The sequence below is a fragment of the Amphiprion ocellaris genome, chromosome 24, assembly GCF_022539595.1.
Source record: "Amphiprion ocellaris isolate individual 3 ecotype Okinawa chromosome 24, ASM2253959v1, whole genome shotgun sequence".
In the NCBI taxonomy this organism is placed as follows: domain Eukaryota; kingdom Metazoa; phylum Chordata; class Actinopteri; family Pomacentridae; genus Amphiprion; species Amphiprion ocellaris.
Genome location: NC_072789.1, coordinates 7,280,006 through 7,295,949, shown reverse-complemented (window position 1 = coordinate 7,295,949; position 15,944 = coordinate 7,280,006). Strand labels below are relative to the sequence as shown.

General features: G+C 39.8%; 2 protein-coding genes across 5 annotated transcripts in view; one reads left to right on the top strand and one right to left on the bottom strand.

Annotated features, from left to right (window-relative positions):
- Positions 1 to 15,944, top strand: part of LOC111563566 (gamma-aminobutyric acid receptor subunit beta-3-like) — a 157,532-nt gene that overhangs the window by 31,696 nt on the left and 109,892 nt on the right. The window contains exons 2-4 of one of the 3 annotated variants that reach the window (XM_055008416.1): positions 43 to 119; positions 1,068 to 1,213; positions 1,491 to 1,572. Coding sequence is in view for 1 of the 3 variants with exons in the window: in XM_035944667.2 (XP_035800560.1) it covers positions 1,158 to 1,213 (56 nt within the window). In the remaining 2 variants the exon portion in view is untranslated. The remainder of the gene's footprint in view (positions 1 to 42; positions 120 to 1,067; positions 1,214 to 1,490; positions 1,573 to 15,944) is intronic. The other 2 variants (XM_035944669.2, XM_035944667.2) reach the window with 2 other exon arrangements.
- LOC111563567 (gamma-aminobutyric acid receptor subunit gamma-3-like) overlaps positions 1 to 15,944 on the bottom strand; it is a 115,826-nt gene that overhangs the window by 79,777 nt on the left and 20,105 nt on the right. The window lies entirely within an intron of this gene.

The window sequence follows — 15,944 nt, the reverse complement described above, 5'->3', positions numbered from 1 at the left end:
GCCCCTGTGATGGTGTAATATCTAGTTTGTATTATTTTTCAGGACTGTGACCGGCACGTCGGATGTGTTTGGACCCTGGAGCCTGGCCGGAAAATCAGCTCGTCAGTTAAGTGCCAAATGTAAGACCCTGTGCCAAGTCGTTTGTTACAACAAATTACATTAACTCTCGTTGCGGTTCGGTCATTTTTATGCAAAATTATACTTTATAGAGTCTTTTTAAAAGTCATTGATTTTAGAGAATGTAACTATTTATATTGATATTTAGAAATGCGCCAAAGTCCCAGGTTTACTTCATATAATTTAAGGCTACATAATTTTGCTTATTTTTTGTACATCATCCCCGAATAAAACATAAACTGTGAGGAGTCCTTCATCATCCACTTCATGGCCTTGTCTGTTTGAAGGTTCTGAACTTTAGTTTATACTGAGCAAACTTGTCAAATTGCTCCCATTTTGTCTGTGCTCCAAGTAATTAGCACACATTAAAAAAAAAAAAAATCCTCAAGGAACCATAAATCTATCAAATTTTGATTTAACTATCACAGAAAACCAGGAAGCAAGCAAATATTCATATTTAGCTGTGGATGTCAAATCATTAATCAACCAATCAACTAGTCCTTTCGGCTCTGGATGTAGGTTGTTTGTGGGAAGAAGTAATGAAACTGACATTGTATTGTGAGAGCCACAAAAGGCCCATCAATAACCTTTTGCCCCGGGGCTCCCTAGCAAGCTAATTTGGCCAATGAGGTCGGGGTAGCAGTTTGTGGGAGCAAGACATAAACAACAATGCAGTAAAATTAAGTGTGGAATCATTATAGGGCCATAGTTAAGATTAGCAATAGCTTAGCTTGGTTAATTAAAAAAGGCTGCTTCCATCTTCATCAATCACTGATTTAATGCACCACCCAGTGAGCCATGACCCAAATCAAACGCACCCACGATGTCAACATGTGCTTGGTAGTTCAGGTTGAATGCTAACAGCTGTGACTGCACGGTCTCCTGTAACTTCTAACTTTAGTGATGCTGTGATTGCGGAGTGCCCATTGAGCTTCCTGTTCTGCTTTCAGGAGTGCAGTGACACAGGGAGGCTGAGGACATGTTGCACTGAGAAGGAACCAGCAGTGAAGCTGAACCCAGAACAGACTGTGGAGGACTTCATGGAGCGCAGAGCTCACAGACTGACATCCAGACGAGTGAGTACAACAAAGCACTGGTGAGTACAACAAAGCGCTGACCGCTGCAACTGTCCACAAAACATTGGTCACCATTACAGTCGATAAATTCATCACATTCATTTCATGTTATGCCTGTTTAATATTATTTTAGACATTCGTTAAGTTCCTGAGGTGCTGATCACAGGTCTGCTGGTGCTTTGTTATCCGAGCCCCTTCATGACTCTGTTTCCGGCAGAAAAATCACTGAAGCTACAGCAGGAGATTTAGAAACAGAGCAAAGTGGCAAAAATGATTGACTTTTGATGGATGTTTCAGATCTCAAATTTTCCCCAAAGAGAGACATTTACCTGCCAGCTTCGTTTAAACAACTCTTCAGAGAACTCACTGTGAGCGACAGGTAGGTGTTGTCATATGACAGTCCACGAGCTCCACTTGCAGTAAGTCTTGCACCTTTATTGAAACAGCACAACAATGGCTAGAAGTAGAGAGAAGTCAAACACGTCTTTTGTGAGGTATGACGGTTGTAATGCATAAAATCATAAACAAATGAAGTAAAATTTGTTTTATTATTTTAGGAAAAATGCAAAAACTAGCTCTCAGAAACTGCTGTATTTCTGCAAATATGGACAAAACTGAAAAAAAATATAGTGACTCTGCACACTACAGATATTTTACAACTGAAATTTTTATTTTTATATTTATATGTAAACATAGCCTGCAGTTTATCTGAGAAGTCCTGGAATTTTTCTCACTCGGCTGTTGATCGAAACTGAGTTGCTAATTACTGTGAGGTTGTGTCAAGGAGTGCAGAATTTTTTTGGGCTTTTTTATGCTGAATGTAGTCATGGCAAATTTTTTGAACGAGACAGAATGAAGTGATTTTGGTGATGTATCACAATTTTAAGTTTGGACTTTCTGCATTTTCCTGATTGATTGGCACATCATGGAAGAACTGTGAAAAAGTAAAAAGCTGATGATTCTTTCACTTTTTACCACTTCTGGCTCTTAGTCTGGTGATTTTGCTTGAGGATAACATAATTTAAATATCATCTAGTGGGTTTTGTTGTTCAGCGTGTTTATTAAATGTTGCCCATAATGCTTCTATACTTTTCTGTGAGTAGGATTTGAAGCGCAGGATTCCTGCATTGAAGTATTTTTTACATTGTGTGCTCGAGTAAAGAAACTGAATACTTCCTTCACCGCTTGTTTTGACATAGCAGCGTCGTCCGCCACACCTACAATGGTGTGAAGATTTCCTCAATAATATTTTGATGCTTTCATGAACTGTATCTTGTACCCTTTTTAAAATGCTACACTGTAACATTTGCTCAGATTAACACACATTTATACACAGGAAATTTGACATTTGCTTGAGTAAAGCATCTTTAAAGCAAGAATGCATGAGTACAAAATTTTCCATAATATTACAGTGATGTTGTCCTTATTTGCTATCAGCCTTGGTGTTGCACAGATTGCAATAATCCTTAAGCTCCCACAAAATATGTTCAACTTGTTTGCTCTGTCCTGAAGAAAAGGTGCCTTTGAGCTGCATGCTTAACCCCCTACCTTGATCAGACATGCTGCTCTGTATCCAACAAGAAGAGTCTGTTGTTTTTCTGAGCAGTTCCAGGTGCGAATGTCGGAGCCAAAACGAATATGAAGCAGGCTGATACTGAGAAAGAACAAATATTCTAAGATAGATCTTCCCAGCTGATTAAAAAGAGAGGTGAACAGAGAAAGGAGTTCATTGCAGTTAAAGAAGTAGACTTTAATTGGTAGCATTTAGTCTCACTCTCATGTCTACTGACAGCAGCGCGATCAGTTAAGAGCAGATGGCGGTTTGCATGTAATCTAATAATGTCATTTGTCACATGTCGCGGGACGAGCTTCTTAATGAATCCATGACCTGCATTAAATTCATCTCAATTGTTCTTTGTAGCTCACTGATGCTGAAGACTGTGTATTGTTCGATTAGGAGCATCTTCGCAGTCATGTGATTGTTGTGCACTCAGTGATGGTGATATGAGCCGCAGAGTGCATAAGGGTGTGTTCATGTGTGCACAACTGCATGTCATGTCCTCAGGGACCTGCTGCACTGGGCCACTGACGCAAACACTTCCAGTCGGTGAAGGCCTGCTGGGAGGCATGATTCACTTCCAGCAGCATGTTCTGCTCCACCAAGTGGACAATGAGAGACAACAATGCAATTGCACATTTGAAATTAGTAAATTTTTTTTTTTTTGGGGGGGGGTTGGGGGGTTGGGGGGTGGGGGGGGGGGGTTATAATTCAGCTTGAGCTGTGCCCACAGATATGCTGTTTGTGGTCTTTGAACTGAATTTTATTCTTCATTCAAAACTGTACCCATTTTCAGCCATGTACTGCTGACAGTATGAAGCATACATACTTTCATTCATGGTTGCTTAAGGATGCACTTAAATGAATTTAAGATAGTGAGCATCATAAATGTTATTGCTGCTAAGCATTAGCATGTTAGCATCACCACTGTGAGCATATTAGCGTGCTGGCATTAGCCTTCATTTAAAGCACTGCTGTGCCTGAGGACAGTGTTGTACTTTCTGTGTCCTTGAGTACATGAAGGTCTTTGTAAATTAAACTTTGTCATCTATAGAAGTGTGCAAGAGTCCAAGTGCAGCTCAAAATATGTATACACAGAATACATAGATGTTAACCTACTATGCATTGAATGGAGTCTTTCATGGAGACTAGTAATCAGTTGATCATAAAGTTACCAGACTGACCCTCGTGCACACACCGAGCACATCACAGTTAAGCATGTACTGTTTGTGTGAGCAGTAACTATCGTGAATTAGGATGTCACATGACACTGTGCGATGAACATCAGGAGCTACACACATTTTGTGACAACCAGTAGGTTCCCACTTGCATTTTCTTCATGAACCACAAACTCCAACTTTCATGTCGAGGGCCATCACTGGTGACAAGATGTGGGTCTGCAGCTACCACCGAGAGAAGGAACAACAGTTTTCACAGCGGAAGAGCTGAATTTTCAAAATGCGTAACTCATGGAGCACCAGGAAAGTGCTTGTTGTTTTCTTCGACAAACCCCAGGACACGCTGCCGGTCTCTCACTGTCAGAAAAAGACAGAGGCAGATAAACAAAGTCACACATTTGGACAGCATGGACTGTAGTCCAAATGATCTATATGTGTTTGAACTGTGAGGCAGCAACACCTGGAGGAAACCAAGGTGATAGCTCTGCTATCCCTCCTGTGAGGACCATACATAGTGAAGTGAGAAAAAACTGAAAGACTGCAGAAGTGAAAGCAATGGGTGGAAAGCAGATCCGTTACAGCTAAGCAGGTCTGCAGCATTTGGAAACTGGGACAACCTGAAGGGAATTGTCCTTAATTTACACCACAGTGGCTGATTAAGGTAGACTATGACACCATGAGATGTGTTTTACATAGACATTAGCTTTCTTTAATTCTGCAAGAAGCAAAGAGCTCCAGTCCACAGTTCCCATCCTGCCTTCAATCTTTTATTTTTACTCCCTTTGAAAGTGAGAGTGAGTCTCTGAGCAAACATAGCCTCACAAAAGCTGAGCCGACCTGACATATGTCCAAATAACGCATGGCAGATTCACATGTGATGGTGCATGGGTAGTCATGACGCTGTTGTTTATTTCTCTTTTATACTTCTAGTTTGAGAGCTTGTTTTGCTGTCTGCTATGTCTCAAAGAGAAAACTAAATTTCAAAAGAACTCATAAATATGGAAAGAAACTAAAACACCCACCAATCTATCCATCTATGTTTCAACCTATTTTTTTTTTTTTTTTTACTCTTAATGGAGAAAACATGATCCACAGAGGCCAGATGATTTCTTCTTCCTCCTCTTTATGTTGCTCATCCTCCACCTCCTCGTCATCTTGCTTTTCAGAAAAGCATGACAGGCCCCATCTGTATTACCGAATTACCCTGTAGGCCTCGATTAAGAAGAAAGGGCTTTTATGCCTGCTTGGCCTGGCTGGCATGACAAATGCATTACGCATTGTCAGCTCCGGCAAACACCCTCATGTATACATGCAGACACATATCCCAGCTGACCATTCGACTCCCATATGTTCAGTTTTCAAGGAGCACTGTACTGGGAATACTGCAGGCCTCAGTGGGCTGTCAAATGTACTCCCAAGGGTAAGACTCACATCTTCAGTCTCGCTTTGAAAATAAATGTGCTGTAAAATAATTCAACACATTCGGTCAGCTAAGACTCATGTCTACGACAGTGCCTCCTAGCTATTTGCCACAGGTGACTCCATTAGAAAAGATTCTGTCAAAGGTCTATAATTGTGTGTATGAAAGTGTACATTTTATTATGACAGTGTTCTCTCGTGATAGATTATTGTGAGGTCATTATTGCAGACATGAAGTGACATAGTTACAGAGCCACAAAGTCCATGTAGAGAAGAGGTCAGGGTGGATGGATGGGTCAACAAAATATTCCCATTTCAAACCAAATGTATTGCAGCCATGATGACAAAGAGCTTCTACTTTAACCCAAACTCCAGTCTTTCTCTAGTTTATTTTCTTAAACATTGCAAGTAAACTCAAAAGGAAAAACACCCCAGACATCTTTTCAGATCAACAACTAATTTGAATTATTCCAGTGGAACAAATATAATCGCCACGTAAACACAGCCTCTGTTAATTTATCCCTTCACATCCCAGTTATGGGTCATATAGTTCAAGAGTGTAGTCTGCACACACTGTAATCCATCACTCCATACTCTGCTGCACTGGTTCAGCCCATGTCACCCACTGTGATCACACATCATGTCATGCATGACCTCTTTGTTCCCTTGTTAGTATGTGTAAAGAACTACAGCTCTCATTGCCTTTCGTTTGGGTTTGCTTGAGAAGACTGTTACTGCTATGACTATAATCCAACACTGGTAAACATATAGTCTTAGTCACTACAGTTTAATGTTAATAACTTCAACCGAATACATTTCTAACAAATACACTTTTCACCAGAGCCATGAACAGATACAGTTTCAAGTCAGTTATTGCACTCCTAAAATTTCAAAAGTACAGTTTGGTTCACTTTTTTGTGGAGAGTATGATGAGAAGATTGGAAAAAAGCACTTCCAAAATTCCCTAATTATCATGCAGTATCTTTTTGTTTAATCTTTGGAAAAACAGTAATAATAAAAATACTCATTTGTGGTTTTAAGGGGTTTAGAAATTGGTGTATTAATTGGTCAGGCACAGTGAGCTGCCTAAGCCCCAGTGGTTGCTCGTAATTACGTCCAGCTGAACTTAACTATCCATCTCTTGGCTGCAGCTTCCTCTGTGGTATACAGACATGAGAGTGGTTTCAGTCCTGTGGCATTACAGCACAGAAATCATTGTTGGCTTCAGAAAGTTACAGAAGCGAGTGATGTTGAAACAACCAGTAGTCCTGAGAATTTGAATCTGTTCCCTCACTGGCTTCCCACACTGATCACTGTCTATTGTGTTTGATTGGGCCAAGCTGGATATAACTTCAGCAGACCTGGCAAGCCACAGACATTTCATGTCCTCTGCCTTAACTGACTTCAGTCAATAATCTTTCAGTTTAGACAGGTATGGTTTAAATGAATACCATAAGGAAATACTTTCCTTAACTTTTCAAAACAAAAATGCACTGTTTCCATATTTCTGATTTGATGCTTGCAGTCTTTAGTTAGTGTTGTGATTTATAGCCACGTTCGTCATAACAGAACTCTTGTAAATAAGAGCTGACAACAGGAATATTTGTGTCAGCCCTCTGGTGTCAGCCCCTTGGAGGTAATCACAACTAGGCCACGTAGTCCTTTTTTGTAGGGTCCCCAAACTCCCTTTTGGCATTACAGATTGATTGAAGCGTGTCAAACACAAGTGCAAACTTGGCAGAGAATTGATGTTGATTTTCTTTCTTCTCAAGATATTTAAAAGGAAGAAAGCATTACTGGTTGATTACAAAATGAAATTCCATAAGGAGAAGTGTCCAGAGGAGTCCCAAGGAATCCAGCATTAAAAAACATGAAAAAGCCTGCAGTAAAGCTGAGTTATCATTAGTGTTGTGGGTGTAGATGTGGTGACAGGGTTGCACAGTACCACCTAATCTTTATGTATGTGACTGCAGTAGCCAAAGTTGGGAAGAAACTTCTCTCTGCTGTCTTTTCCAGCACATCTCGGCCCACATGGCGCTGCTGCACACATTGGCACAACAGCAAATTTCCTAGAAATACACACACAAAATGTTGATTTTCGAAAAATATCAAAGCTGTTGAGGACTGCCAGAAAACACAAACAGAGCTAAAGGACTGATTTCGATAAAAAGCTCTTTAAACTAAGTCTTAATGGAATTGATCCAATGAATTTGTTGGATAATGGATTTATTTACTTAACATTTGAGCCAAATGTCAGATCATACCTCAGCTCTCTGTTTTTCACACACTGAATTAAAACCATTAGAAAATCACAGAAGTACGAAATATAGGTGTCGATACTCCCTCAAGTTTTAATTGTCTAATGTATTTGCAGGTTTGCGGTTAATCAAAGACTGTCTGTGATTCTGTGGCGTGGACACCCAAGAAAAAATCATGTCTAAATTTAGTTTGATTAAAGCTGTGTAACTGTAACTTATGATCTGGGTAAAAATTCCAAAGCTCATATGATGCTCATTGGGTTTTTCCTTTCTTTTAGTGTCTCCACACCAAAGGAAGTTATTCTCTCCCACAGAAAGCACTTCTTACTTGTCTGAAATGCCTTGTTAGAAGTTCATGTTTTTCTTCCATTACTTCACTACGTCACTATGTAACACGTCTGCCACCTTCCCAATCAGAGGAGACTATGCTTGGAGCTGGTTTCAGCTGCTTAGTTTCCCATCTACTGTCAAGTGAAGCAAGGAAGAAAGATGCCAGGCTTCAATACACCTGTGAACATCAGTCAACATTTATCTCACTTTGCACTTGTTGTGGGGTAATGTGAGGAAAAGTGATGAAAAGTTCCTACACATACGTTGCACTGTTTTTAGCCTATAGCCCATTTCACATTTCACAAATCTGCATCATGATGCTTCCTCTACTTCTAGCTGTTCCTGCTCACACCGTAACCATGGAAACAGACAGCAGACACCTGGATTACTATGATTCTGAAGGAAACAAATAGGAGTCTTAATAATATGAGTCAAGATCTGAAGTTAAATGAGCACTTTTTTCATTTATTTCCAAATGGATTGCCCTTATAGCTTAGATAATGAGAAGTTGACAACTAAAACTTGAGTTTTAGCTACAGAGTCTGGAGACAGATGTGGTCTAATTGGTTCATCCCACCGGGGTTTAACTCAACCAGTGAGCCTATTTCTGCCTCTAAGAAATTTTTAAATAACTAAAACGCCACACTGCGTGTGATGAACAGCAGCCATCTGGTTCTCCAAAGCAGGAAGAAGCAGAGGCTAAAAATTATTTGCAAATGCCATTTGACCCACATCTGTAACATTTCAACAGCTCGTCGTTCCAAGGACAAGCTACAGCGAGCCATCTGCACTGCTGAGAGGGACATCAGCTACAATCACCCAACTACTGGGAGGCTGTTGTCCTTCATAGGCTGGGCATGTTTACCGCTGAATTCTACTTGAATCATTTGACAGCCTCACCGCTGGCAGATACTACAGGTTCAGTAGTAGATTCAGAGCTACTAAGGTGTCAAAGATGTTAGATTCCTAAACACAAATGGTCTGTGAGTGCTGCCTAATTTGACAAATTTGATACTCAGCAGCCAAGAGGAAAAAGTCTTGAGGGGGCTCCTTTGTCTGTGTCTAAACCTGTAACTCACCTAACATTTCTATTAAGTTAGAACCATTTTTACAAATCAAGTGCACACACATAGCTTGACACATCATTGTGATGTCCAATTTAAAATGAAGCCTCAGTGCTCATTCACACTCACTTTTTTTCCCTTGATTTTCATTACACTGTATGAAAGGAAAATTACTGTAAAGTGGCAAAACGGTGCAGGGGGAACAATTCAGACTGAGGTTTTGAAAGGACTTAAAGCAATAGAGTAACATTTTTTAAAGCAATCCTATTTGTTTTTTTTAGTTGAGAGTGAGGTGAGAAGAGAATAACTCTAATGTTTGTATGCAAAAATTAAGCTGACAGCTGGTTAGCTTAGCATAAATAATGAAAGGAGGGAAAAAACAGCTAGTGTACTCTGTCTAGATAACAAAATCAGAAAGTGAGTGGCCCCGAAGGACCAACCATAGCAGTACATTACCTGCAACAGAACTTTAACATGTTATTTTTACACCTTGGGGTTTGAATCTATTATACTCCGTGATAATTAATGAGCTTTTAGGGTGCTGGTTGGCAGGTTGAGTTACTGGAAAGAGCCAATCTAGCAGTCTGAAGTCAGAGAAGTCTGTGTGCTAAGTAATACCCTAAGTGCTACCCTTTTGTAGCTTTTCAGCATCAAATCATTGTCAATATCAGTATTTTACAGTTTTGAGAAGGATTTACAAAATAAGAGTCTTTCATGTTACAGTGAAAACAGATTTCTACAAAGTAATATCAATGAATTCAAAATTCATTGAATAAGTTTTTTTTTTTTTAAGTAGGAGTTTAATATATGCAGTTTTGGCTCCAACTACAACACTGTGTGGATAGGTCTGAAACACCCATGCACATTGGGAAACTACGTTTTTAACCTATTCTTCACAGGGATCGTGGATGAACAGCTCTTTTTAAGATCTGCAACAAATTCTAAATTGGTTTGCGGTCTCAGCTCTGACTTAGCCACTTCAGAACATTCACCTGTTGCTATTTCTGTGTAGCATTGCTTGTATGCTTCTGGTCATTGTCTTTCTGGAAAAGAAGTCTGCTCCCAAGTTGCAGACTGCATCAGGTTGTCCTTCAGTATTTCCCCATTCTTTAGTGCATTCAGTTTACCCTCGACCTTTACAAGTCTTCCAGGGCCTGCTGCCAAGAAGCACCCCCACATCATGATGCTGCCACTACCATGCTTTACAGTGGGGATGGTGTGTTTGCAGTGATGTGCAGTGTTTGGTGTTCACTAAATATAATGTCTAGCCTGATGGCCAAAAAGCTACATTTTGGTCTTCCAGTTGACCGTCCTCCATATGCCTTCTGATGAATCCTAGTGAAGATTTATTAGGAGCGTTTCTCAATAGTAGCTTTCTCTTTGCCCGTCTCCTCTAAAGCTTTGACTGGTGAAGAACAGGCAACAGTTGTTGTCTGCACAGTCCCTCCTGTCTCAGCTGTTAAAGCTTGTAGTGCTTGAGTCACAGCTGTCCTGGTGGCCACAGTCACCTGTGTTCAGAAGATGGCCTTTCATAGGCACTGTACTTTAACAAATTTAGAGCAGGGTGTTGCTGTTACAAATCTTTAATTCATAACCAAATCTAATTTAAATTTAAAAGTGCAGCTTCACCAGGCGACCTATTCAATCTGTGTTTTATGAAACCTTGCTAGCAAAAATGTTACAGAAACACTCATTTAAAGTTTATTTCAACAGACAGTGATAAAAGATGACATCAGGCGTTGTGCAGATTTGGTAAAAACTCACACTCATGCATAAATAAACGAAAAAACTAATTTAAGTCTTAATAAAAAGGTTGTATAGTGTATTTTGCAGTTGGTGCATGTGGGTGTGTGGGGGACTCAGCGAGCACATACTGTACTGTACCGATTGTATTCAGCTCCCTGAACCACAAATAATAGATCTAGGAAGGGAAGGTATTTCTCTTCTGTCAGAAGTTAAATGAGAACCAGGGAAAGGGAAAGATTTTACTTTTTATGAATCACTACTAGGCAATAACTCCACAAAATAGGGGCAAAGGACGCTTCCTACACACACATTTATGCACACTATAAGATGAGTATTATATGAATTATCTTTGACTTAAACTTCTGCAAACATTTAAAAAACAATAAAATAATCACAACAGGCTTTTACACCTACAATCACTGGTAAATGAGAAGTATATCATTAAATGTTGTATTAATTATTATGCAAATTGACTGAGACTCACAAGCTACTTTGTTACAAGTATGTTCTCACAGTGTTGAAGATTATTGTGCAAATGGAGGGTTTTCTGGCCGCACTCAGGCTAATCCCAGGATACTGTGCTAAGAATCCAAACAGAATAAATTTATAATTATGCTAATAGGGCTTGGACGTCAGCCACAACAGAGGTTAATGCTATAATCTCTTTGATGCAGGGGAAGACAGAATATTAGATGTAGTCACACACACTCCACTATATTGCCCTAGTGATGTGAGATTGATAGGAGAGTTAAGTCCATTGTGAGCGGCAGCATGACTTTTCCACAAGCAACTTTGTCACTTTAACACGAAGAAGCAAAAACCTGAGACACCCGTCACAGTTGGAGACATTCTGCAGATTTAATTAGACTTTGTGTCCATCAGGTAAACAATGAATTATGCATTATATTTCTCCCCTGGTGCAATCACAACAATGGAAACTGCCTGATACCAAACAAGCTCATGTGGAGGATGAGATTTTAGCAGTTTCACACTTTCAGTCTCTGGTGGAGTTTGGTTTCCCAGAGTGATGGAAACATGCAGCTACTCCCTGTTTATCTGATTGCTTGAGGTTAACTCAACTCATAAGGCTGGCTTGAAATACTTATTTTAACAAGCGAATTAGAGCAATAAATTGAAGTACAATTCACTTTAAGTGTACGGTCAGTAAATAAGCAGTCAGTAGCAGGGTCCTGTGTCCACAATATGATGTTCAATAGAAACTTCATTGTGGTTGAATTGGATATATTACTTTATTTGTCTGATCTTGAATGTTTATTCAGTTACCAGAGTAAATGTGTGATTGGTGACATTTATCAGCCAGAGAGGATGAATCCAGATTACACATCATAAACTGACTACAGTATATCACAATTTTGATATTAAAGATCGGCGCTTACGAAGGCACACACCTCTGCCTGATGTTTTGTTTGTGTCCACTGTCACACAGTTATTGTACAAGAAGAGCACCATTTGTGGCAGAATGTTACAAATTCAAGTTTTGAATAACTTTCTTAATCAACAATCAGCTCAATTGTCAATCAATAAATGATTTATTGATTACACAAATACCGCACAGTGGAAATTTACTCTATGCTGGAATTACTGTTCTAGTCTAGAACAATTGATGTGGGGCATAGAGACAACTCTATTACATATGTTAGTGGTATATGAATGATGTCCTAGTTGGCTGGAAGTCATAAAGAGTCACAGAAGTCTTTGTCATGGTGGCCCATTGCTAGCCAAACACAACAAATAATATATGTAGTAAAAACAGGTTTCCACCATCTCAGCAGATTTATATACACAGCACATGGCCCTACCTCCAAAGCTGTGCTGTTTTTGTATTTGCCATTGATATAGTGCATCTTAATCTCAAAAATGAAAACACTCTCTCATGAAAACTCTTGACAGAACTTTACATTGATCACATCTGTGGTGCCATTTGCTGTACAACATGCAGACGATAATATCCAACAAGGCTCCACGATTGTAATGAATGAGCAAGAAGTGAGAAGCAAAATTATTTTGACATTAAGATTCTCATAAATGTGTAAAACATTTAAAATTACATTTATGTAGTTTTCACTGAGATGAACTGTTACTCAGAGTTAGTCCATGCTGTCAAGCCAATCAGAATCCAGAATCTTCAGTGGCCGTGATATGAAGAAATGCAACATTTGACTTGTGTTGTGTTCTGTATTACTAAAGATGAAAAATACATTTCTTTTTCGGTATTTTGATATAATTGCGGATCAGTACATTTTTCTGTATTGGTACTACATTGCTTTGATTTGTTTTTTTTTTTATTTCGATATTTGAGAGCCTCTCTGAGCTCTTTTGAGCTCTTCTGTAGAGAACTAATAAATGGGACCATTTTGTTTGAGCCATATGTTGGTCTCTCATGTTTCTCTTTCAGTATTATTTCTCTGAGTGCACAAGATCATACAGTTAGAAAAACAAGGTCTACTCTTCATCTGTTTTTTCAAGTAGGCTTTTTAAATCTGCTATAAAATCTAGCACAGCCAGAAAATTACAGTATCACCAGAGAAGCTTTAGAAATAAAAATTGCTCCGATAAAATGATCCATCTCATTTGCTCTCCACGGCGGCCCCACTAAATAACTCGGCTTAACTGAAAATACAAACCACACAGGTCCGAGCCACCCTTCCTGTCTCTTTCTGAATTTTCAAAGTCTATCCTTACCTCTCAAATCCCTGGCTAACCACTGGTGCTTTGGTCGGACTGGAGTGGACATGGGAGACTCAGATGGAAATCGATTTAATGGTTAGAGCTCACAGGGATGGGAAATGTGTCAGCCATGATCCAAACCCAGCTTGGTCTTATTACCACCTAATGCACTTCACTTTAGGATCAGCCCGCTGCTCTGAAGCTCTACATGATTGCCTGGTCATTCCTTTGTGGTTTCTCATTAACTTGGGAACGCTGAAGGAATGAAAGGCGAGGGTTTACCAAGCTCCTCAACCTCTCTTTTGAGATGAATTAAACATTTCACGAGAAGCCAAATTCCTGGTCAAGCCCTACTGCTTGCCTCCTCAGACAGTGTGTGTGTGTGTGTTTGTTAATAATAGCACAGGAAGCTGCATTAATTTGCAAATATTTCTGTCAGTCGACTTGTGTTCACTTGGCAGGTAGCTTCCTATTTTAAGGCATTAAAGAGGTATAGAAGTTTGGGAAAAAAAGCACCTCATTAATTTGCAGATTTATGCAGTAAGGTGCTCCAAAATATAATGATATCATCTTATCTGTAAGTACAAGATATTATAATCACAATGCCTGTCAACACACAGGCGGGCATCACCATGGCGACGTAATGTCCCACATGCAGGGTACTGTGGTGGCAGATGACAATGCATGACATGATATGGGTATCAACAACAAAAATGTACTCAGCATTTGATTTGCAGCTCAGTCAAAAAGGCAAAAAAGGAGCTCAGTCATTGGCGGGAGAAGACTGCTGAAATGCAGAAAGTGGGTAGAGAATTTGGTCTCATCTTATGAGAACATTTTTTGAAAATAATCGACAACTATTTCCAATTACAGGATCTTAACCTGTCAGAATGCATACGATCTAGGTTCAACTTTCATTTCCAGTGTTTTTACAAACCACAATGTTTCATGTGGGCTTCTCTGACAAGGCCACGTTTTACGGCAGCGTTGAGGCAAACAGTAGATTTTACTTTACGTTTACGTCCGATGTCTTTTAAGTGTTGCTGTTGTTCCAGGCTAGCCTCTGTTTCGCCGGCTTCTATAACTCCGTGCAGCCTGTCATTTCTTTCAATTTTTGTTAAAATAAAATCAGAACATAAATATACAACGATGTTTTTGAAATCAGAGGGTTAAAGAGTTGAAGCTTTATTCACAGAGTTGAATGACATTTCTGTGATAGCTCCCTGTTGTCTGCACGCCGACCGCTCACATGTGCCACCTGGTGGTTGTTGGTGGCACTGCAGCTACTCAGGAGTTAAATAATTTCACCCCCAGTTGTGTCATCTGTATCCAATAAACTCACCAGTGCTCTGTAGCAAGGTCTACAGTCTGTAAATATCTCCAAAACTTATGTTTTTATACGTACATGTCCTCTGTAGAGCTGTGGCATTTATCTTGCATTCAAGTTTTGATGGAGGGAATACAATGATGGGAAAGATGCCGATATTCATGACTTGCGATTAGCCACCTCAACATGGCAGAGACCAGTTCTTGCGTTGCTGCTGCTTCTTGCTTATTTTATAGATTTAAACATGTTGACAGTGCATCAGCTTTTATGCAGCTGCCACTTTTCTTCCTCCTCCTTTCCATATAATCAAAGAGCATTTTTATGTTTAATTTCTCTCTTCAATCAGAAGCTGAAAAAGTGACAGATGAGAAAATAACTTCTAACCTTTTCTTTAATTACGTGAAAATCCAACATTCTGTCAAGCTGTCCAGTTAAGCAGAAAATTATGTCACTACTCCCCACACTGTGCAAACTGTGCTGCACAGCACAGATCTGAATGTCACCTGTATATTCAAACTATCTTCAGTGATTATCGAAACACATGTTCTGCATTATTAATCTCTGTTTGCCAGGTTGCAGACCAGCTGTTGCTGTGCTGTTCCCCCACAAGAAAACAAAAATTTTCATTTAGCACCACCTTCCTCACTGAGCTGTCGGCATTCAAATTGCACCGTGGGTAATGTAGTCAGTAGACTTCATGAAAAGTGTGTGGAACAGAAAAGATTGATTCCGGCCTTTTTTTTGTTTTAACTATCCACCCTCCACTGACAATTTTTCAAAAATGAAATGCTAAATCAGTGGGGTACTCTTTTGAGATTTTTGGTAAACAAGCTGGAGAGAAGAAGTCAAGACAAGCATGATTAATTCTGAGACATTAAGCCCCTCCAACAAACACACACACCCCGGAAGAGACATTTGCATCATAGAGCTGGTAAAAGGTTACAGCATCTGCCAGCTTGTGTGTCTCTGCAAGAGTGCAGCCATTCACATCTGCTGTGTCTATTCTCATGCACCTTGTGAGCACGTTGGAGTGTGTGAAGCCGCCACATCTCCTTCCTGCAGGTGTCTGTCGGCTCGGCTAACCTGGCCACCCAAGATGTGAGGAGAAGCATTTGCCAGGACTCTAAACTCCTCTTCATCTAATGAAATGTCACTGGACTTGAAATATTGAGGAGGCTCATCT